General features: G+C 38.9%; 2 protein-coding genes across 2 annotated transcripts; one reads left to right on the forward strand and one right to left on the reverse strand.

Annotated features, from left to right (window-relative positions):
• Window positions 1–2,502: 2,502 nt before the first annotated feature.
• Window positions 2,503–4,481, reverse strand: s100z (S100 calcium binding protein Z). Its single transcript, XM_085465252.1, has 2 exons — window positions 4,309–4,481; window positions 2,503–2,833 (listed from the first exon to the last, which is right to left on the reverse strand). The coding sequence occupies exons 1-2, from the start codon at window positions 4,447–4,449 to the stop codon at window positions 2,678–2,680; spliced, it is 297 nt and encodes a 98-aa protein (XP_085321378.1). The 5' UTR covers window positions 4,450–4,481; the 3' UTR covers window positions 2,503–2,677.
• Window positions 4,482–19,103: 14,622 nt separating this feature from the next.
• Window positions 19,104–20,724, forward strand: ch25hl2 (cholesterol 25-hydroxylase like 2). Its single transcript, XM_085465253.1, has one exon. It carries the CDS (start codon window positions 19,243–19,245, stop codon window positions 20,143–20,145), a length of 903 nt encoding a protein of 300 aa, XP_085321379.1. The 5' UTR covers window positions 19,104–19,242; the 3' UTR covers window positions 20,146–20,724.
• The last annotated feature ends 2,096 nt before the right edge of the window (window positions 20,725–22,820 follow it).

The raw sequence follows: 22,820 nt of genomic DNA on the forward strand, positions 1-22,820 counted from the left end.
TATGTCCTCTTTAATATCCCGTTATCTCTCTTTGAAGTGTCAAAATGGTAAATGGCCTGTATTTGTATAGCGCTTTTCTAGTCCCTAAGGACCCCAAAGCGCTTTACACAACCTGTCATCCACCCATTCACACACACATTCACACACTGGTGATGGCAAGCTACAATGTAGCCACAGCCACCCTGGGGCGCACTGACAGAGGTGAGGCTGCCGGACACTGGCGCCACTGGGCCCTCTGACCACCACCAGTAGGCAACGGGTGAAGTGTCTTGCCCAAGGACACAACGGCCAAGACTGTCCAAGCCGGGGCTCGAACCGGCAACCTTCCGATTACAAGGCGAACTCCCAACTCTTGAGCCACGATCGCCCCACTCTTCTTTTTTTTAAACAATTGTTTAATATTTAATATTATTTGTTTTCTCCATCCTCTTACATTATATTAGGTATAGATTAAATTATGCTTTTTGGAATTATAGTTTTTTTTTTAACAAATAAGAAAATTACTACATTATATAAAATTTCTGCTTTAAAAATCTCTCTCTAGTAATGTCTTTGTGCTAGAAAGATGCAATTGTGCTTTAGGTGCAACCACTTTTATGTTAACAATTTCTTAGCTGCCCCATATAATTTGGATGCATTTCCCCCCACAATAGCTGAATGAATACACTGACACAGGACATGAAGATCTGATCACGGCTGATGACTCAAACTTTGTGTGATGGGTAGGGTTTTTTTTTTTTTTGCTCTGCTAGAAGCCAGTTCCTGAACATGACGCTCACAGGAAATAAAGAGACAATCACGTGAACATTCGGAAGAGGTTTGTGAAAGTGGAGGGAAATCACACGAGTGAGAATATAAATATCCACATTTCAAAATTATCAAATGACACTTAGAATTGATTGCAATCTTTTAAAAATTGAACAAAATGCATAATTATGGCATGGCATCTTCCCATGGGGTGATTATCCTGCTCGATTACAGCCAATCACAGACAAATTGCATTGTCGTGGTGAGGGTTTGTGCAAGCACCATCTGCTCACATAAAAGCATCAGACTTGCCTCTGGATTTTGTTTCAGTAATTTTGTCCACGTCACAGCTGAGAATATCACTGCAAATGAACTGTCTAGTTTGGTATTTTGGGAAATGGGCTGAGAGCAAGAGAAAAAGAGAGAGAGAAAGGGAGGAAAACCCTTAGAAAATACAGCTTCAGTGTACACTTTTGTCCTTCCCAAGGTGAGAAAAATCTGCATTTCTGCTTGAGGGGATGTTGTATCTGTGTGTTTGGCTGATCCAGCTGGACCCAACTTGGGATCACCATGCGTCATAAAGACATAGTACACAGTCATTTCCCAAAAGGGAAACTCAGGTAGAAACTCGTGCTGAGTATTTCAGTTTTATGCTCATCTAAACTCATTTGCTTTACCTGATTCAGTTTGTATGCATATTATATATAACTGCACTGCAATAAACTGCACTCCATCTGTGTAATCTTCCTATATGTCCTTAACGGGCCTGAACAGCTCTTTCAATTCAAAATTGGATAGAAATCGAAACAAATTAATCCAGTTGTGCCACAATAAAGAGCTAATAACCCCACAGCTGTGTATTGTGAGCCTTTGGAGAGGTGTGGGTTCCTTGCAACCTTTAAAATTGTATATTAAGTATTTAACTTGAACAGCTATCATTAAATGCCTGATGCTTTTCACATATTTTAATTAAATCAATTACCTGTTTTCTTATGATACAGTTTTTGGTACAATGTTGCATTTACTATAATAGTAATTTTATACTGTAACAATTTACTGTTTTACTGGAGTTTGAATGCACTGTAAGCTTTACAGGATAATACAGTCGTGCAAGACAGTGGATCAGCATAAAATAAGTCACACAGGATAGATTTACATTTATTAAGTGCATTTACTTTTAACATGATGTCTTCAAGAATCTTTAGTAGGTTTCATTTGTGGCCATATAAGAAATTATTGAAAGACAACGCTGAAGTCAAATCTTGTTCAAAAGTGCACAAAATACCACACATGGCATATAGCAGTGAGACATTTATTCCTTTTACAGGGGAACGCTTGGCTAAATCACTGTGGGCCTGCGTATTTTTCCACGACTCTAATTTTGTGCCAGGAAAAGGTAATTCCCCTTAGGGAACGGAGGCTAAGAGTAAATGCGAAACTGTTCATTGCATCCTTAACATATTAAATGAACATATGACCTTTAAAACTTCCAGACATCTGTTGGAACAAAATCTTGTAAGGATTTAGGAAAGGTTTTTAGATGACCACATTATCATTTTTAAGGAAAATACCTCTGAATTAATCAACAGTAAGTTATTCTATTCTTTCTTTTGCAGACTAAACTAAAAGAAAACCAATTACACATTTATGCACAAAGGTTTGGATGAAACACTTCCATACACAAAAAAATCAACAATAACAACACCATGGAGGGCTTAAGGAAAGGGTTTTTCTAGTTATATTTATAACAAAAATAATAAAATAATTTGTAAAAGACAAGGTCGATGTGAGATCAAGTGATTGTTTAACAGCTCCAGTCTGTACATTGTTACATTTACATCCACAAATGACAATCCTATGCTCTGGGAAAACTACGACACAATTCAGCTACAGCTTAAAATGTGGATGGACATTGGGTTTTTTTGGACACCTATTTCTTTTTCTTCTGTTGCTCTTGGAAGAAGTCGTTGCAGGCAACAGTCAGAGCTGCCACCAACACAACAAACTCATTGAAATCCACCTCGTTGTCCTTGTTAGAGTCCAGGTCATTCATGATTTTCTCCACCAGCATGGGATCTTTCTGAGACTGAAAACAAAACACAAACAGATAGTGATTCAACAAATATGCAACTGGAATGATTATGTCTTTGTGACTCTTGTAATGCCTTGTAATGATTTTTCCATAAAACAAACTTGTTACCAATATTATCAACTTCTTAGCCAAATACCTTCAACGCTTCTAAGCTTCCGGTAATAATGCATAAAATGTGACTGTTACTGGTGGTTGATATTGACTCAAGGCAAAGCCCCATGTCCGGTGGTGAGCAGAGTGATGCTGCCACTAAATGACCCGTGAGCCTCAGCTAATCAAATGCGACATTTATTACTTTGCTCATTTCCTCCATGACTGGGAAACAAGACGTTTTTTTATTCGTCCTCTAACCTCCAAGGCACCAGTGATCTTTCTGTTGTGGCACTAAAGTCAGCATTTCTCAGAAGGTTAAAATTAAAATCCACACTGGGGGTTAATTTAAATTAGAAAAAATATCACCACAGCAGTTTTGCATTTTCTAATGTAGTTTCAATTTAAATTTGGTCTGAAAAGCTCAAAGCTACGTTAAAATACAAAGTCACCTTGAGTGAGTCGACAGTAGACATAAACATGAAAAATGCAAGACTACCATTTTATCAGTAAATAAATCTAACAATCTTAATCAAGAGCACACTTAATTTGAATTTTGCATTACTTTTTTAAAATTCTTTCAATTCTATCAAGACAGAACATGTAGTAGTAAGTACTGTATCATGCTTTGGTTGTCAAGTGTCAAAGTTTCCTGTTGGCAGAAACTCAGGGTGAACGCCACTGTGTCTATTCTCAGAGGTGACTACAGCCCACAGGGATGTGATGACATCACGAGGGTGTCTATATTTGGAGGTGATATGGGTCACTGATGATGATGATGATGTGTGAGCACCTGAGGCCTCCCACCCACATGAAGGGGGACGGACAGTAACAAGAAAGATATCTGAAGGCATCAGGTTTTAGACCTTGGCTGTTTTGTTGATGCTGTGGTCTCAATCATTTGAAATTGCAGGCTTGTACGCGCTGCTATCACACAGACTCAGGGGCAGGGATTTATCTCAAATGACCTTATCTATCTCTCTCCCCGCATCATTTATTTGCCATGGTGGTCATGCGAGAGCCACAAGCAGTTACACTTTGACAGCAAGAAAGCAATCAATGAAAAAACAATTTCCTCCAACAAGGTCAGGATGTTACATCATTTGAACACATCACTCTTAAGATTGACTTTTAAGTGAATAAGACTTCAAAGTGTTCAAGATCCATAAGCAAATTAATGCAATTACTATTGGTCATTATAGTTCAGTTAATGAAATGCATAGTCATACTTCAGTACACCAGCATGTTCCCATTAATTTAAATCCATACAGGGATTGTGCTTCCTGTTGAAAATTCTGCATGACATCAAATCTTTGTCTAAATGCCGAACAGATAAAACAAACAACAAAATAATCATTGCATTTAAACATCAGCCTTACCGTGAGGAAGTCAGTGAGCTCACTGTTCAAGAGTTCCTTCAGCTCACCCTTGTTGAGCTTGTATTTATCTCCATCATGTCCCGAGTAATTGTAGAAAACTGTCATCAGTGCATCCATTGCACTCTCAAGCTGGCTTGGCATTTTGCTGGAGAGATTAAAGGTGCGCTTGCAGTTTCCTGAAAAATAATGTAAAACAAATAATACAAAAATACACATGCACACACACACATATGAAAAAGCATTACAACAACTATTAGCTCATAACAGTGGTGTTCCTACCTGGTTAGAGTCCTGCAAAAATGAGATCACAGACTCTTCTGAATGGCTTGTTTATCAGGAAGTCAGAGGATGCAACGTGGGATAATTAATTCCACAGGTGAGACCCCCATGGCAACAGTTCTTTCCAGGTTTTAATCAGTGTAGCTAAGTGAAAAACAAACCATGTATCATGGGTATTCATCAAATCCTGAGCCAGACGTGAGCCTTGACGCATGTGTAACTTAATATATCCCTGAAGTGAGTTCAGTACTGTGCAATATACTTCATTAGAGATAGAATAGGTTAAAACTTGCCTACCTGCTCTGATGTGTTACTCATAAAAGGGCAGCATGGAGATACTACTTAGAGCAGGTGCTTTCTGATCATAACAATGACAAATGAACACGAAGCATCTCATGGCTTTTATGCCTATCCTTTAAATATTCATTCATTCCTTTTATTTATGCATTTGCATTTTCTAAGGCATTAGGCATGGGCCTTTCAGCTGGATTAGCTATGAATGTTTACGCAATGAAAGATACAACTTCTGCCCAGTTGCAACTAGACACACTTTGTTGTAAAATTTGCTAAAGTTTCTCAGCCTTTCTGGACATTGGTGTTTTTTTCATTCACTTTTAGTCTAGTCCTTGTGCTGACTGTCAGGACTAACCAAAAAACCCAGCTCAAGAGCAGAGACCAAGACAGGATTATAGCCGTAATAAATACTTTTATTGGCTAGAATGGTTTGAGGCTCCATTTCAGTCAGTGGTGTTTGAGATTTTGTCAAAATTGATAGAATTCTGAAGACATAAAAATAATCTCAGATTGTGTTCTACCATGCAATACCATCTGAAAAAATTCAGAAGCAAGAGCTTAATTTTGCAGCATATCAGTCATACCAAATACACTGCCAATGCAGTAAAAGCATACCTGGATAGAAAAACACAAACTGGAAAACTATCCGTTATGGACTGATAGCAGTGTGGGAACATCTTGAAACCAAATGCATATTGACGTGGAAAAAAAGGTTTGAGTGTCCTTCAAGAAGGCTATTCCTGAAGACTGCTTAAAGAAGAGTGTTAAAGAATAAAGTTGGCTATACCAGATATTGACTTCCAAGCTTTCAAGAACTGCAGAAATTTCTTTTTTTGCCTTATATACTGAATTTCCATGTGTGGAGAAGTTTATAAAATGAAAGTTGCATTGAGTGACTTTGCTGCTTTTCTTCTTGTTCTCTCAGGCTGACCTTGCGATTCAAATGTTTTGATGTTCTCGTTCTTGGGTTTATTTTTAGTAACTGCAGCTTTCATCCTTTGTCATTCTGTGTCCCTCTCATACACAGTCGCCCCTCCTTTGTCACCGTGTCATAACTGAGAGAGGAGAATAACACTCTATTCAGCTCCGAGCCCTCGTGACAACACCTGAGAGATGTTCGTTGTCAGGTGTCCCTGCAACTTCTCTCCCACTTGCAGCCACTGTCACAAAGAAAATGACTTTCCATTTGTTAAGGTGATGAAATTGTTTCCTTCACAGCTGCTGTTAGTAATGATTGTGCAGAAGGTGCCCTGTAAAACCATAAACTGGCATTACATCAAACACTGCAATGTGTCTCATTACACAATTATCTTTCAATAAATACAAAATTCTTGTATTTTCCGCAAGATGATCCATGTCTATCATGTACAACTTAACAGATGTAGAGTGAAATTCTAAGCAACAGGCACTTTGATGAAATGATGCACATGATCACAATACTCATCACTATAGGCCATTAAATGATCATTTTTTTTACCCTATGATAAACCAGGAATCTTGTTGCTATTTGAAAATGAATTTAAAGACACGCTTGTCTCCTGCTCACTTGGCAGATGCTCTTCCACTTTAGATCCCCTCATGTTCTCTCTCGTCATTTGCAGCAGCTTTAAGATCACTACAAAGAGAAAAGATGATGTGTCCATTTTGTTTACAGGTAAAATTTGACCTTTTTCATTGCAATAAAGAAAACATGGCTTCAATATAATAACTGTTTTTAACACTAATAATGTCCAAAATTATGCATTTAAATAAAAGGCTATCATTAACATTCCCATTGAAGAGCGCCTAATATCTTTAATTGAGGAGATAGGAATTGAACTATGAATAGCTAAGATAAGAAGAAAGTGTGTTCAACATCTTGTGGATCAATTCAGAATACATAAATTCGTTTAAATATGTTATTAAATATTACTATATGCATTTTTTGTTTTTGCACTGTATTTGTATTTGCATTTCAGCCAAAGCTATCACCCCCAAGTAACCATCAAAAATAATGTAGGTTTAAGATACAAAGTACTTACTGTAATTGCAGACATGCCAGTGGAGTTATTCTATTTTATCGTCAGAAAGTATATGTAGTGTTATGTACTGTCAGTGTACCTGGGTCATTGACCCAGTGTGTTCAGTTTGGACTTTTGTCAGTTTAGTTCTATTTCCTGTGTCAGTGGTGTTCTCGCCTGTTTCCAGTCATTATCATTATCCAGTCTATTTAAAGACTGGAAGAAAAAATATGTGGAAAAAGAAAAAAAAAGAAAAAATATGTGGACTATGTACAAAAGTTAGAAAAAAAATAAAACAGAAGGAAAGGCCCATCATCACTGACTAACATGTATGGAGTTATGACTCCATGACTCCATAACTGTGAATTGAGGTTGCGTTTAGAAGTTCGATTTAAAAAAAAAAAAAAAAACTGATAAGGAATGAAGCAGAAATGCAGAAGAAAAATTGTTTAATTCTTGAAAAGCAGATAAAAAGTAGGAAGAGCTGAAGCAAAGTATGGCATGGCTGGTGTCTCCAGAGAGATTAAAAGAGATCTCAAAATGCTAGTGGAAAAAAATATTGTTGATCATTTTGAGAATAAAGTTGTAATTTTGAGATGAAAGTCGAAACAGTATTTTGGGAAAGAAGCTGAATTATGGTTTTGAGAAATTGTTTTTTAGAATTTTTGAGATCACCATTGTTTCAAGAAACACTGCCATGTTTGCAATATCCTCTACAAAATGCCCTGTTTAGATGAGTGGCTGCATTGTAATCAGTTGTTGGGAAAATTACATCATGATTTTACTGTATACTTACAGAACTTTAAATATGTTAAATTCCTTTAAGCATCAAAGCAATCTGGGAACTTTCAGTAGTTTAAAAAAAAAACTTTGGAAGAATTTCCAAAAGCCTGAAGTTCAACAAGAATTTGTTCAAGATCATCCGTCCATGCATTTTCATCAGCTTATTCAATTCGGCATCACAGGGGTGAAGGATCTGTGCCAGCTATCACAGGGTGGGAGAACAGGCCGCCTATCTGTCACAGGAGCACTCAGCACTTTAGACCACTCAGCAGAAAGACGTAAACTCAAAAACACAGCTTTAATAGCTGTGATTAAATTTGAAGTAAACAAAACAATAAAAATACAAGACAGAAAGAAACTAATTGGTAAATGGAGATTCCTTAAGCTGGAAGCAGATTCCAGCTCACCCCTCCTGTGGAGCATCTGTAGTGCCTCCTGCACAAACTGATTCATCCTAGTTCTGGATCCTAAGTCCATTATCTTCACATCACAACCTGCCTGCCACGCTCCAGCATTGCCACTAACCTGTTCCCTGGAAAGGAAATATTGCACCCTTCTCGGAAGCCCCCATGGAAAAAGTAAGACTGTCATCCAATATAAATTCTGTTAATCAACGGCCTGGAACCAATTAACCGTCTCTCCTTCGCTTTAAGATCAGCCCTTGAATTGCCTTGTTTTTCTCCCCTCACTGTCACTTTCTTAAAGGTGATGACAGCACGGGAGCCCTTACTGAATGAAGCTGTGTCAGACTGGGAATAGGACCTTGCGTTGCTTCAGGATCTTTTTGGGAACCTGGTCATTTACACTAGTCTGTTTCTTTCAGCTCCGTGCCACAATTCTTCACCCGCTCTGTCTTCTTGAAATGGCTGGAGACTGTCTTCCATCATAAATTCTATTAATTTATGGCCTGGAAACCTGATTAACCCCCACTGTCAATTTCTTAAATAAAATTTCTGTAAACCGCTCATTGGTTGACAGAAATTTTCATCTTTTGAATTTTGGGTCCTGACTTCCTAAAATTATAACAGCATCCTACTGCAAGTATTTCCTCTGCATTCCCATTAGAAATTGGTTCTCAATTAAAATAATTCTACCATAGCTGTAATGTACAAATTATTGTAATAATTTATTGTGTGAAGAAAGAATGACAAGCAACAGAAAAATTGAAATTAAACAACAAAAACGCTGTTTACGTGCTATTAAAGATTCACTCCCACTAATTGTTGCATTTTGGCAAACATTTCAATGTTGTTTAGTACAGATATGTTGGAAGAGAAGAAAATACAAATTATATGAAAGTGATCCGTGGTGTTTTGTGCAAAGCTGGAAGACTTCACTTGTTCTTTACTGACTGATTTCTGACCAAAAATCTATCAGCTCACCATAAAATGCATGTTGAAATATGGTGTTTGTAGGAAACTCCTACAAATACTTATGAATTGCAACAATAACATCTAGGATCTAAATTTAGATACTAGTGTAAAACAATTCTTTAAAGTTGTAAAAGTTCAAGTACATCACCTTCTTTACTCAATGAAAGAACCTAATTCAGACTTGCAGGGGACTGGAGCCTATTGTTCGGGGTCCTTTTGACTTGATTTTGTGTTTCTTGTGTTTTTATGACCTGTTGTGAAATGAAACTAGTTCATGCATTTATTATTTCTAGGCTGGACTACTGTAATTACTACTGTATTATCAGGAAGTGCTAAAAACTCCCCGAAAAGCCTTCAATTAATCCAAAATGCTGCAGCAAGAGTCCTGACAGGGACTAGAAAGAGAGAGCATATTTCTCCTGTATTGGCTTCCCTTCATTGGCTCCCTGTTAAATCCAGAATTGAATTCAAAATCCTGCTCCTCACATACAAGGTCTTAAATAATCAGGCCCCATCTTATCTTAATGACCTTGTAGTACCATATCACCCTATTAGAGCACTTCGCTCTCGCACTGCAGGCCTACTTGTTGTTCCTAGAGTATTTAAAAGTAGAATGGGAGGGAGAGCCTTCAGTTTTCAGGCCCCTCTTCTGTGGAATCAGCTTCCAGTTTGGATTTTGGCTTTTTGCTAAAGCATGTAGTTTGGGCAGGATCAGGTGACCCTGAATCCTCCCTTAGTTATGCTGCAATAGGAATAGGCCATCCTGTTCATCTCCCCAAGTGTCTCTCCAGCTACATTTCCATGTTTCAGGTTGTTTAGTTTTATGTTTCTAGTTTCATGTTTAGCTGTCCCCAGTTTAGGTTTTTGTTAGTGGTTTTGTGGTAATTCTTACAGCCACAGTAAAGGCTCATTTTCAGTTTGAAACAGTCTCTCCTGCATCATTTTCTGTGCCTGGGTCCACACCTCTCAATCTCCACACGGTTTGCCTCACAAACCGTTACAGCTATTCCACCTGTCATAAGGCGAGACACCCAATCTATTCAATTCAATTCATCCATCCATCCATCCATCCATTCGCTTCCGCTTATCCTTAATCCTCAATTCAATTCATCCATCCATCCATCCTCATCCGCTTTGTCCGGGGCCGGGTCGCGGGGGCAGCAGCCTAAGCAATTCAATTCAATTCAATTTTATTTATATAGCGCCAAATCACAACATAAGTCGCCTCAAGGCGCTTCATAGATACAGAGAAAAACCCAACAATCATATGACCCCCTATGAGCAAGCACTTTGGCAACAGTGGGAAGGAAAAACTCCCTTTTAACAGGAAGAAACCTCCGGCAGAACCAGGCTCAGGGAGGGGCGGGGCCATCTGCTGCGACCGGTTGGGGTGAGAGAAGGAAGACAGGATAAAGACATGCTGTGGAAGACATGCTGTCTCTTGGCCTATTGCAGGCCAAGAGACAGAAAAGACATTATTTGTCTTCAGATCCTAAGACCATTTGTGTGCACAGCAGGGGTGATTCGAGGATCAAACCGTTAGGGTGGCTCAGCCCCCAATAATAATTTCCTGTGTACAGTACCATATAAATATACTCAATCCTTTTCATCTTTGCAAACATCAGTTCAGCTGGCTACACATTCAAATGTTACCTTCAACAGCAATCTAATTAGTTGGATGACTTATTATAGTGTCTAAGAGTGACACTACAATAGGTTTTGATTAGCACCACAGGGACATTCTGCAGTCCAGCCTCCAAAGTTATGCATCGATATCGATAATTGAGAATCACGGATCTCAAGAAGACAATCAATAACTGAGCAAAGCATTGACATCTTGGCAACAAATAATAATGTATAACGCAATAACGAAGAACAAACTGAACTGGCGAGACAGATGAATCACTGTAGACACTGGTATCATCATACTTAAACATAAACATTTAGCAGCTAACGTGATTTTTTTCTCAGGAGTTGAGTTGCTGAAAGGTTAAATATATAAAAGTCATGTTCTTCAAGCTGTATGTTTATGCCATCTCCATCTTGGATTTTAGAAGCCAGCCATCAATTGCATGAGGAAACTGAGGAGAATCACTCCAAATCTTTTCTGCCTTCAGGGCCGCCCTCCCTCTATACAGGAGGACAAGATCATTTAGCTTTATACCTGCCAGTTTGCTACACACTTTAATACTTTGATCCAACCTTTTCTCATTCTTCCAGCTAAGAGACCCGGACCAGCAGAACACAAACAGGGGGCAGGGATGACATTTTTTGTTTAAGATAAGATAAGATAACCTTTATTAGTCCCACACGTGGGAAATTTGTTTTGTCACAGCAGGAAGTGGACAGTGCAAAAGTTATGAGGCAAAAATTAGAATACAATAAGAATAAATACAGTACACAACTGTACAGAATAGAATAAAATAAAATACTATATACAGTAGAATAAAATAAAATAAATATACAATAAGATAAAAATAGAATACAAATACTATATACAACTGAGTAAAAATACAACGATGACAGAAAGGATTATTGCACTTAGTATTATTGCATATGTATGGATGTGTGTGCTTGATCAGTTAAAGTCTTTATTATGGAGTCTGACAGCAGTGGGGAGGAAAGACCTGCGAAATCTCTCCGTCCCACACCGTGGGTGCCGCAGTCTCCCACTGAAGGAGCTGCTCAGTGCTGTCACAGTCTGCTGCATGGGGTGGGAGATGTTGTCCAACAGGGATGACAGCTTAGCCGCCGTTCTCCTGTCACTCACCACCTCCACTGGGTCCAGAGGGCATCCTAGAACAAAAATCAATAACCATTTCCTTTGTTTTTTAACACCCAGAAAGGACTGTCCATACCATGCTACAAAGTCATCTGCAACTGGGCCATGGTCACGATCTGCATCCTGGAGCAGAGAGACATTCACTGAGTCGTCTGCAAACTCGATTATATGTTTGTCCTGGTAGAGACTCTAACACTCATTTTTATTAAGGACAAATAAAAGTGGGGAAAGGACACACTCTCGCGTGGAAGATAAAAGTGCATCTGATATGATGACTCTCCCTTTCTGAGGACTATCCGTTAGAGTTGGATGTCTCAAGACCGGCCTCGAGACATCCAACTCAACTCTTACGTGGTCTAGGTCTTGTCTTGGTCTCGACGGACTTTGGTCTTGGTCTTGTCTTGGTCTCGGATCCTTCGATCTTGTCTTGGTCTCGCTGTCTCGGTCTTCCTGTCTCAGCTCGACATAGTGGTCGGGAGATTTGGAGTCAACAGTATCCATGACACACAACGTAACGGTCGATAATTTGTCATGTGCATCAGCTCTAAGAGCCGTGCTTAGAGAGTGCTTTGTAGTGAATCAGAAGAGTCGACTCCTATTGAGTGAGAGCCGGCTCCTCACTTAATTTCCTTTTGCTGCTCAGCTCTCACACAGTGGCTCAGCTATGCTCCAATCCCTCCATATTGTGGCCAATCACATGCGAGGATATAGGATAATATCATTATGTGAAAAACAGAGAGGGTGAGAGACGCGACAGTCAAGTGGAGCGTGTGTCTGTCCTCTCAGTACTCAGTAAGTGAGTGAGACAGTAGACAGCGGTGAGGAGGGCTGTGCGAGTGCATCGCAAAAACACATGAATATGCCCGACACCCGGAAACGAAGCAGCATCTGGCTGCAGTTTAAAGACTTTTTTGTCTCAGTCTCGGTCTCGTCTCGACTTTGTTTTGGTCTTGACTCGGTCTGTCTTGGTCTTGGTCTTGTCATGGTCTCGATACCCTCTGGTCTTGGTATTGTCTTGGTCTTGGTTTAGGCGGTCTTGACTACAAGTCTACTATCCGTAAGTCAATAAGCCAAGAAATCAGATCCAAATCAAGATTACGTGTACTGGTGAGATGTCCTGCTAAAATATGGAGCTGGATACAAATAAAAACAGATCAAAAATCCACAAAAACAAACAGTTTTGGACACCATCCAGGTACTTTAGAACCATATGGAGCAAGGTGCACACAGCTACCCCTCTCTCCCCCTATCTGTTCAGCAAATTGGAGGGTCAATTCAAAAATTCAGTTTTTACAAGTTTCTTGGATAATCTCATCACAGGGGAAGTCAAAGCAAAAGGCTTTGCAAAATCATTTAAAAATTAAGTGCTTTCACTTTAGGCACTGGTACAATAGTCCTTCTAGATTTGAGGGACTTTCCAAAACTCAAGAGACTTTAAGAAATGAGGAGAAAAAAATCCCAGCCAACTCATCCACACAATTTTTAAGGAGAAGGCTGTTTATTTTATCTGGGCCTGCACCTTTCCTCTCTTTCACGCTCCTAGGGAAACATCCCCATACTTCACATGTCTGTGAAGGTTCTCAGTCATCCAGGTCATCGTAGTCAAAGGAGCTTGGAAAGAAAAGCATCTGGACTTCTTTAAGTTGCTTGAAGACGTTTCACCTCTCATCTGAGAAGCTTCTTCAGTTCCAGGGTCAAATGATGGAGAGTCCCATTTTTTTGGGCTTTCATCAAGTCAGGAAAGATGCACAGTAAAGAAGATCAAACACCAACTAGGTAGGATCAGAAAGACAAATGCAACAACATTAAAGCTAAAGTTTTGGGTTTTTTTCTCTTGTCTTCTTTTTTTCTCTCATGCAATTGAGTGTTTGTGTACTGGGCTTTGTTATACAGTCCTTGCAAATGAGTGTTTTTGATCACCGTTGCTTGGATTTTGCTCTGCCTTTCTCTGCATATTTTCTCCAATTCTTGTTTCTCATCCTCAATATTTCAAGATTTTTGGCCCTTGCTGCATTGCAAAACACTTGCAATTCAAAATCTTTCAGAACTTGTTGCATCTATTTCTGCATCTCCTCCAGTTCTTCCTTCTCTTTTAGCAGTTGGGTATTTCTTTACAGCTGTTCCACACCGTCTCCATACTTTTGTCTTGCCATCATTCTGGTAGAGGTTGATCTTGGCTTCATCTGTCCAAAAAATATTTTTCCAGAACTGTGCTGGCTGTTTTGAAGGGGTTTCTCTTCACTATTGAAATGATTCTGTGATCATCCACCACTGTCTTCTTCTGTGGATGTCCAGGTGTTTTTGCCTTGCTGAGTTCACCAGTGGCTTCTTTATTTCTCAGGATGTACCAAACTGTAGATTTTGCCAGTGCTACTATTGTAGCAATTTCTCTGATGTTTTTCTTTCTGTTTTTTCAGCTTAAGAATGGCTTGAACTCCTCTGAACAGGTTGTCTGTTCACAGCAAAATCTTCGCATTAACAGGATTTTGCTTGCTCCAGGCCTTTTATTTGCTTAATTGATAGTGACATAACGACAAAATTGCCCACACCTGCCTTTGAGTCCAATTACTTTTGGTCCCTTTAAAAAAGGGTAGCACTTGTTAAGGAGCAGAAACTCTTAAACCCTTAATGCAATTTGAATGTGAATACCCTCAAATGAAAACTGAGAGTCTACACATTATGTCCATTATATAATTATATTTGGAATATGTTTCGGTGAACAGATATTACTTTTGTCATTGTCCAAATATATATGAACTGTAAATCCTTTGTTTGTAAACGGTCAGTTAAATGTTGACAACTACTCTTTCAAAAGACTCCTAACAAATATCAGTAGTTATTAGACTTGCTGTACTTAGTGGCAGATTTGTGGGAGACTGGGAGTAGAAATTTCAAGTACAGGGGAGCAAAACAACAGGTAAGAACAACTGAAAATATTTTTTTGAGGGTGGATAAGGCTAAGAGTCAGGCCTTGAAATTAATTACAATTTTGTCTTGGTGTTTGGTTGACTATCAAGCTAGAGTGAAAGATTGCTGCCACCTGTGCTTTGAGGATTCTGACAGTTAGGATGACTTGGAGGTGTTGATTTATTTAAACTAATATAATCATCCTGCTGTACCCAGGTTTCTGCAATGCAGATTAGATCAATATGTTGATTCATTATTAAATAATTTGCTAGCACAAAGAGACCTAATGTTTAATACACCACATTTAATTGATTTACTCTTTGATATAATGGTAATGGTAAATGGACTGATTCTACAGCACTTTTCTACTCTCCCGGAGTACTCAAAGTGCTCTCTGCAGTTGAGGTAGTTATAATATTCTGTCTTTGTGCATTTTTATACTAAATTCATATTTTTATGATGATATTTGTGATTATTTGGGGTTTGTCTGAGTTTTGCTCTATCTATAGTGGGATTGATGTAGTCTCCTCATAAAATCAGGTTTTCCCCAGTAAGGTTTTCAATTCAGTTATCCATTATTGAATTAAAATGTGGCTAAGCATGTCAATCCTGGTCTGACTTGGAAGTGGACCAGAGAAAAACTACTTTAGCAAAATTACATGTTGACTCAATATTAATTTTAGTGATGCAGCCAGGTGTTATTACTGCTATTGTCAATTAGAGTCTTACCAAATCTGTGCCTATAAATCTATACGATGACACATTGACACGTGACATTGCCCCCTAAATGAACAAACTGATGCTTCCACAATGATATTCAGTTCTTTTTGTTTGTTTGGCAATAAACTGACTGGAGGCTTTGCTTTCCACTCCAGCAGAATCTGTTACAGTGAATGTAAACCTTCACCTGAAGATGAGGCCAGACATTAATCTGTCGCTGCAGGTGTAATCCATGTTTTCACTGGTGTCAACACATACTATCACACAGCCTCCAAGAGCAGTTACACAGAGGAAGGATGATAAAGACAAGAAAAAGATAGCCCTTCAAACTGCTCAGCCCTCAGGTGTTTCCAAGAGATTTGGTGTTGAAAATATTGTTCTGTGTATAATATTCACACAAATATATCAAGGCCGGCTTATCTACGTCAACTCTCTTGAGTGAGGCATCAACCTTTAACCTTTTAAGTTTTCCCTAAACTTTTGTATTTGTTACTATTTTTGTGTGTTGCAAGTGAAAAGAGTACTCTTTTAGTTACTAACTTATCTTACTAATTACTCATTTCCAGTGCATTTAAAATTATCAACATGACAACTCGTGTCATAAGTAGATATTTATATATTTATACAGATATTTTTATATTTTATATATTTTTATAGTAACAAATAGTAGTATATGTAGGTTCCATTGGTGTGGCTGTCTTTCTTCTCTTAACCTTCTCTTTGGTAAAAGAGGCTGGTGGCTTGCAAATGCACAGAAACTGTGGACAGGCTAAAGGAGCTTTAAATATATGGGACATGTGAATAGGATTTGTGGGGCCAATAACTAATCTCAATGGCATGGACAGTGGCTCATTCCAGCTAGTGTTTAATTTAGCAACCCTGCTCTAAATATTCTATTTATCATTTAACATTAAACTTTAACATTAAATGTTTTTAGCTTGATACATTTATGGACCCAGAGGTGCTTTATGATTTCTATGGCAAAAGCTAATAGAAATTTCATAAAACAAATAAGCCTAAAATGGCTAGTGATTAATGTATCTGCTGAAAGTATTTATTACTATGTCACTAAAGCAACTATGGTAAGTAGAAGTTCTAGAAAGCTCAAGCTTTGGGTTGCGTTAGTAATACATCTTCACTCTGTGTTACCATTTTTAAAACATAAAAAAAGACATTCAAACATCACATTGTGCATCTTCTCTGCTGTGTGTCCATTCCACTGATTATGTTTATGCTACACAGTGCAGTTCCTCATCCACTGAGGAGGATTTCCTTTTAGTCACTGCTCTCTTGCACTATATTCTATGACTTCTCTGCTCGAGACTTGATTGCTACTGCCCTCTATTGGCAGCTATAAAGAAGTGTGCTGATCACATAAGAAATGAACATTTTGTGCAATTGGACTCATGATGAAGTATTACGATTATCTTCTTAATACTTTGAATTTTCTGTTGTGTTCAGTGAGTCGCTGGGCGTTCATCATAATTTTACTCTATTTTATTATACATTTCAGTATACACAGTAAAAATTGTTAGTTGTTATAACTGAAAAACTAAAATAGGAATGTATTTAATGCACTGCACTGTGTGTGGAAAAGTACAACCTTATTTGTCATCCACATGAATTAAAAGTGCTGTAGCAGCCAGGTACTGCTAAACAAATCCACTGAAATAAATGATCGTCAGCAAGTGACCATAAAAGCAGTTTTAGCAGTATGATGCAGGGAACACATTAGTGTGGTGGTAAGTGTCATTGCCTTGCAGTAAAAAAGTTTTGTGTTAAAATCCAAACAGGACACTACTTTCTGTTGCTTCATATCCGCACTGTGCCTTGGGTTCTCTCTGGGTCCTCCAGCTTCCTCCCACAGTTCAAAGACATGCAGTGTTGTGTTCAGTCATGATTCTAACTTGGCCATAGATGTGAAAATCTCTTTTGTGTCAGCTTTCCCCTTTGACAGATGGGATAGGTTCTAGTGATCCTAAACTAGTAAGAAGATGGAGGTGTTGTACAAGAAACATGCAGCAGGCAGAAAAAATATAATAGGAGACAGAGTCTTATGGAATATGCAGTACATACAAAAGAAATATTTCAGTAAGTCTTCCATTTGACTTGACCTTGCTCTAAAAATACAAACTCTTAAGATTCTAGCCTAACTGTGGCCCTGAATTGGATAAGTGGAGAAGGTCAATGGATGGCTTGTTTGGGAGAAGATTCTTCTTTTCTCTAAAAAAGATGATGGCAGCATGGGTGATGTTTGCAAAGTTGCATCTGAAAAAAAAAACACTCAAGGCTTCTGGACAGACATGTCCAAAGTAGAGCTGTTTGGCCATAATGCACAAAACCACATGACAGTTGATGATTTAGGTTTGTTTTAAAGCCACAACACCTGGCCTTGTAATCATTAAGTCAATCACAAACTTCTCTGTATACCAAAGTATTAAAAAATTTAATGTGCCATCTGCCCTGGCAGCTAATACTTAACTTAAGTTGGAGTCATACAGCAGAACAGTGATCCCAAGCATGGCAGCAAGTGACCGCAGAATGGCAGAAACATGTTGCATGTTGCTTTCAGCCAGTAAATACAGTTCATGACTGAACTCATCTACTAAGTAAATGACATCAAACACACTGGAGAGATGAAAGCAGACTGGACTATGACAACATTCACATTTAACTCATGTAGTTGTTACAGAATGGAGCTCTGCTAGTTGAGACTGCAGGCAAACAGGTGTTGACTGGTGCAGTTTAATCATTTTTCAGGTGATTTTTTTAAATCTTTATTGTGGAATGGGTACAACCTGAAATACAGTAAAGTAAAAATTTGAGACAATGCACAATTACAAGGAGTAAATAAAAGTTTTTATTCTACAATGCAACTGCTTTTCCAATATCATAAATTTTATGTTTTATTTGTATTATTTTTAATTTACCCTTTGTAAAGCTAAGAAATGTGTTTGTACAGTTTAAGATGTGTGTGATGGTGTTTAATGAAACATAGCTGTTGAAGACAGAAAACTGACCAAATGTATGCCTACAGAACATCACATGAAACCTATTAAAATCTCTGCTGTGCAAAATTATTTTATCATACTATAGAAGCAAGAGCTGTGGTCTCTGCCCCACTTATGAATAATAGCATCATTTCTTTTCTGTAAACAAGCTGAAACTGAGCAACAAGCCAATTACTATTCAGCATCAGAAAGGAAGTGCTTTTGAATGCATGTCTCATTTGACAACTTTTTAGTGATTAATTACTGTTTTGGTCTGATGTTGTGTGTATTGGTGTGTGTATGTGCGTGTTCCCTGTCTTATGATTTGAGAGTGAGGGGGCAGAAAAATGAAAGGGCTGATTGTTAACATGCAGTAGTGAAAATATAACTTGGTATGTTTTTTTCTGAGAATGTTAGGAGCTAAATGACATCGTCTCCGAGTTGAATTCTCAAGGAGACGGAAGCTCCCTCGATGATTTGGGTCAAAAATGAGAACTGTTGAGGCCCGGCTCCTGAGTCCTGGCTGCAGTCCTTGTGCCCATGAAAAAGGGCCTTTAAAAAGCGCCTTCTTTTAAAATGCATGGGGGTGGAGGGGATGGTGGAGGTGGGGCTTGAACATACATAAGAGGCTAAGACAGTCCACCAGTCCAATTTGGCACAGCATCACCAGGCAATTTGCTGTCGCTTAACCTATTACGAGGAAGCTTGGATCCCTCTTTTCATTCAGACCCTCTTTATCCTCTTTGGTTGCTTGTTAAAAATAATCCTATTGGATCAGCCATCTTTGGAAGAGAAACGCCACATTAATGATGAGCGTGGGCGGGTTACTCAGAACTGAGACTTTATCTTGGATGTCATATGTAGACAATGTGACTGGGGATTATTCCCAGGACTTGGTCCTGCAGCCTATTTGGGACTATCTCCGTCAGAACTACCACGACCTCCTAAGAAGTCCTCTCTTCCCCGTGGTCCTCTCAGTCACTACCTATTTTCTCCTGGTCGCTCTTTACACTGTGTTGGACCTGCTGGCTCCCACCTGGCCGTGCATCAACCGCTACAGGCTGCATCCAGACAGACCCATCACCTGGCCTAACATTTGGCCCACCTTGGGTGTCACCATTTACAACCACCTGCTTTACATCTTTCCTGCTGCAGTTGCACAGTGGCTGTGGAGGCCACCAACCCCTCTACCCCCCGAAGCCCCCACTCTGTTCAGTTTTTTCCTGGGCATCCTGGGCTGTATGGTGGTCTTTGACTTCCAGTACTACCTGTGGCACCTGCTGCACCACCGGGTTGCTTGGTTGTACCGCACTTTCCACGCCATCCACCACCAGTACAACCAGCCTTTCAGCCTTGTCACCCAGTACCTGTCTGGTTGGGAGTTATTTAGCGTGGGATTTTGGGCCACAGTAGACCCCATCCTGCTGCAGTGCCACTGCCTCACAGCATGGAGCTTCATGGTATTCAATGTCTATGTTTCCACTGAGGATCACTGTGGCTATGACTTCCCTTGGGCCACACATAACTTGGTGCCCTTTGGCCTCTGGGGTGGTGCTCCGAAACATGACACTCACCACCAGAGACCTGGCACTAACTTTGCCCCATTCTTCTCTCACTGGGACTGGCTGGGGGGCACCCACACTGTACCAACCGCCTCCAGCCACTCTGCCACGGGAGAGCCAGAAGAGATGAAAGGAAGAAAAGACTAAAGAACTTGAATTAATCTTTCAATGACTCCATCGCTAGTTTACTCAAACTGCCTCTTTTGTTGATGCTTTTATTCCAGCAGACTCATTTTTCCTCTTTACTCTCCTGCAGACTAATTTCTCTCTTTTACGTCTCCCACTCTTAACTCTCACTTTGATAATAACGATTTCCACTATGTGGCTATCTTTGACTGCATGGATATTTTTCACATTTTACGAGCTGATAATCAATCTAACATTGTTTGACAGTGTGGTAAGTTGTCAAAAGATATTTTTTATGTTTGTATTTTGTACAATGATAGTATAGATTATCTTATACTTTTGTGCAATGAACATATATCTCTTATTCATAGAGATTTTCCACTTATGTCAGTGAATTGATGTGCTGTTAATTGTCTCAGTGGCATTCTCAGGTCAGGTACCTTACATGTGTAATTTGTTTGGAGCTACCAGAAATATAAAATAAAATTTAAAAAATCATTTGAAATCCTTCCTTGATTTGTCGAATGTCACTGAGTAGCTCTGAGTCTTTGCTGACGGAGGATGGTGTGATCTGTCAGAGTGATTACACAGAAGTTTGCACGTACATTCTTCCTCTCTCCCTCCTCAGCAATGACCCTCTCACTCCCACGCATGAATGGCTGCCTTTTAGCTGCATCCCAGTATGATGCGTGGGCGCAATACTAATCCATCATTCTCTCTCTTTGAGACAAAATGGTCCTGCAGGAAGAGTTCTTAATTAAAGCCCCCGAAGAGAAACTGCAATAGCTGCCCTGACAGCTAATACTGAACTGCAGGTGCTGTTCTTTTGAAAAATTTTTATTGACTACGATAGAATATTATTTGTTTTTATGAACATCAAATGATTTTTCGCTCTTTTTGATTATTTTTTTTACAAATTATTTAAAAGTAGAATCACAACCTTTTTTTCAGGTACAGTTTTTCCCAAATAACTTGGTGTTTAAATAAAATCATGAAATCCTAGTTTATATTATTACAAAGAAACCAGTAGGGGTCAGTCTTTTTCCAAACCACAAAAAGAAGAACAAGTGTACAAATACATGTAAAGCAAAAATTACATCCCACTGGGAAAAAACAAAAAAAGACCAAAAAAACTCCCAATGCATTCTTGGTTATTTTCCAGTTATGCTTCTGGTTATATCACAGTTCTAGGCGATAGGGATTCATAGTTCTGCAGTAACAGTTATTGTGACTTATCTGTCCTTGTTATTCATCACTGTGCGTTCCTACCTGCAGTCTGAACCGGTTTAGCATGTTTTTTGTGCTCAAACATGTTGCGTTTATTTTAGAAACACTGCAGACAGGGCTCTCGGGCACAACTTATTCTTTTGTTAATCCTGTTCTAATTATGGGATATGCATGTTGAGGAACAATATGAATAATGTGTATATTTTTAACATGAACTATTTTTTTTATTGCAAATGAATATATGTAACACAAGAGTAATATAGGTATTTTCTTTCAGGACAGTATTGAGGTTTAACTTATTTGCCTCAATTCTTATTTGTTTAACTCTTCTCGGAAAAAAAATCTATTCCCTTGAGCAGAAGTTGTTCTTGTTGTAATATTAAATTCAACAAGGTTGTGTTAGGTCTGTTATCTCATTTTCCATATGTCAGTTAGAGCACGCTTCAAAAACATTGCATGTGTAGAGCAATGACAAGAAGTGACATCATCATACACATCACATCTTCGGGGGTGGCTGTGGTTCAATAATTACCTCTTCCAAACCATCAACGTGTCTTTCAGAGCCCATTCCTACAAAACTGCTCAAAGAAGTCCTGCCATTAATTAATTCTTCGATCTTAAATATGATCAACCTATCTCTAATAATCGGCTATGTACCACAGGCCTTCAAGCTGGCTGTAGTGCTATGCAGAGGACACCCAGCTCTATCTATCTATAACACACACCAATTAGGAATGTCTTAAAGACATAAAGATCTGGATGGCCGCTAACTTTCTGCTTCTTAATTCAGATAAAACTGAGGTTATTTTACTCGGCCCTGAAAATCTTAGAAATATGGTATCTAACCAGATTCTTACTCTGGATGGCATTACCTTGGCTTCCAGTAACGCTGTGAGGAACCTTGGAGTCATTTTTGACCAGGACATGTCCTTCAACACACATATTAAACAAATATGTAAGACTGCTTTCTTCCATTTGCACAACATCTCTAACGTTAGAAATATCCTGTCTCAGAGTGACGCTGAAAAACTAGTTCATGCATTTATTACTTCCAGGCTGGACTACTGTAATTCATTATTATCAGGAAGTCATAAAAACTCCCCGAAAAGCCTTCAGCTAATCCAAAATGCTGCAGCAAGAGTCCTGACAGGGACTAGAAAGAGAGAGCAGATTTCTCCTGTTTTGGTTTCCCTTCATTGGCTTCCTGTTAAATCCAGAATTGAATTCAAAATCCTGCTCCTCACATACAAGGTCTTAAATAATCAGGCCCCATCTTATCTTAATGACCTTGTAGTATCATATCACCCTATTAGAGCACTTCGCTCTCACTCTGCAGGCCTACTTGTTGTTCATAGAGTATTTAAAAGTAGAATGGGAGGGAGAGCCTTCAGTTTTCAGGCCCCTCTTCTGTGGAACCAGCTTCCAGTTTGGATTCGGGAGACAGACACTATCTCTACTTTTAAGATTAG

Source organism: Copadichromis virginalis, linkage group LG7 (assembly GCF_057382275.1).
Source record: "Copadichromis virginalis isolate Kocher_CV1m ecotype Utaka linkage group LG7, C_Virginalis_male_GT1.1, whole genome shotgun sequence".
Taxonomy (NCBI): domain Eukaryota; kingdom Metazoa; phylum Chordata; class Actinopteri; order Cichliformes; family Cichlidae; genus Copadichromis; species Copadichromis virginalis.

Coding starts and splice junctions, on each gene's coding strand:
- s100z (XM_085465252.1), bottom strand. CDS start 4,449: ATGCCAAGCCAGCTTGAGAGTGCAATGGATGCACTGATGACAGTTTTC. Junction 2,834..4,308: donor AGCTCACTGACTTCCTCACG/GTAAGGCTGATG, acceptor TTTTGTTTTCAG/TCTCAGAAAGATCCCATGCT.
- ch25hl2 (XM_085465253.1), top strand. CDS start 19,243: ATGATGAGCGTGGGCGGGTTACTCAGAACTGAGACTTTATCTTGGATG.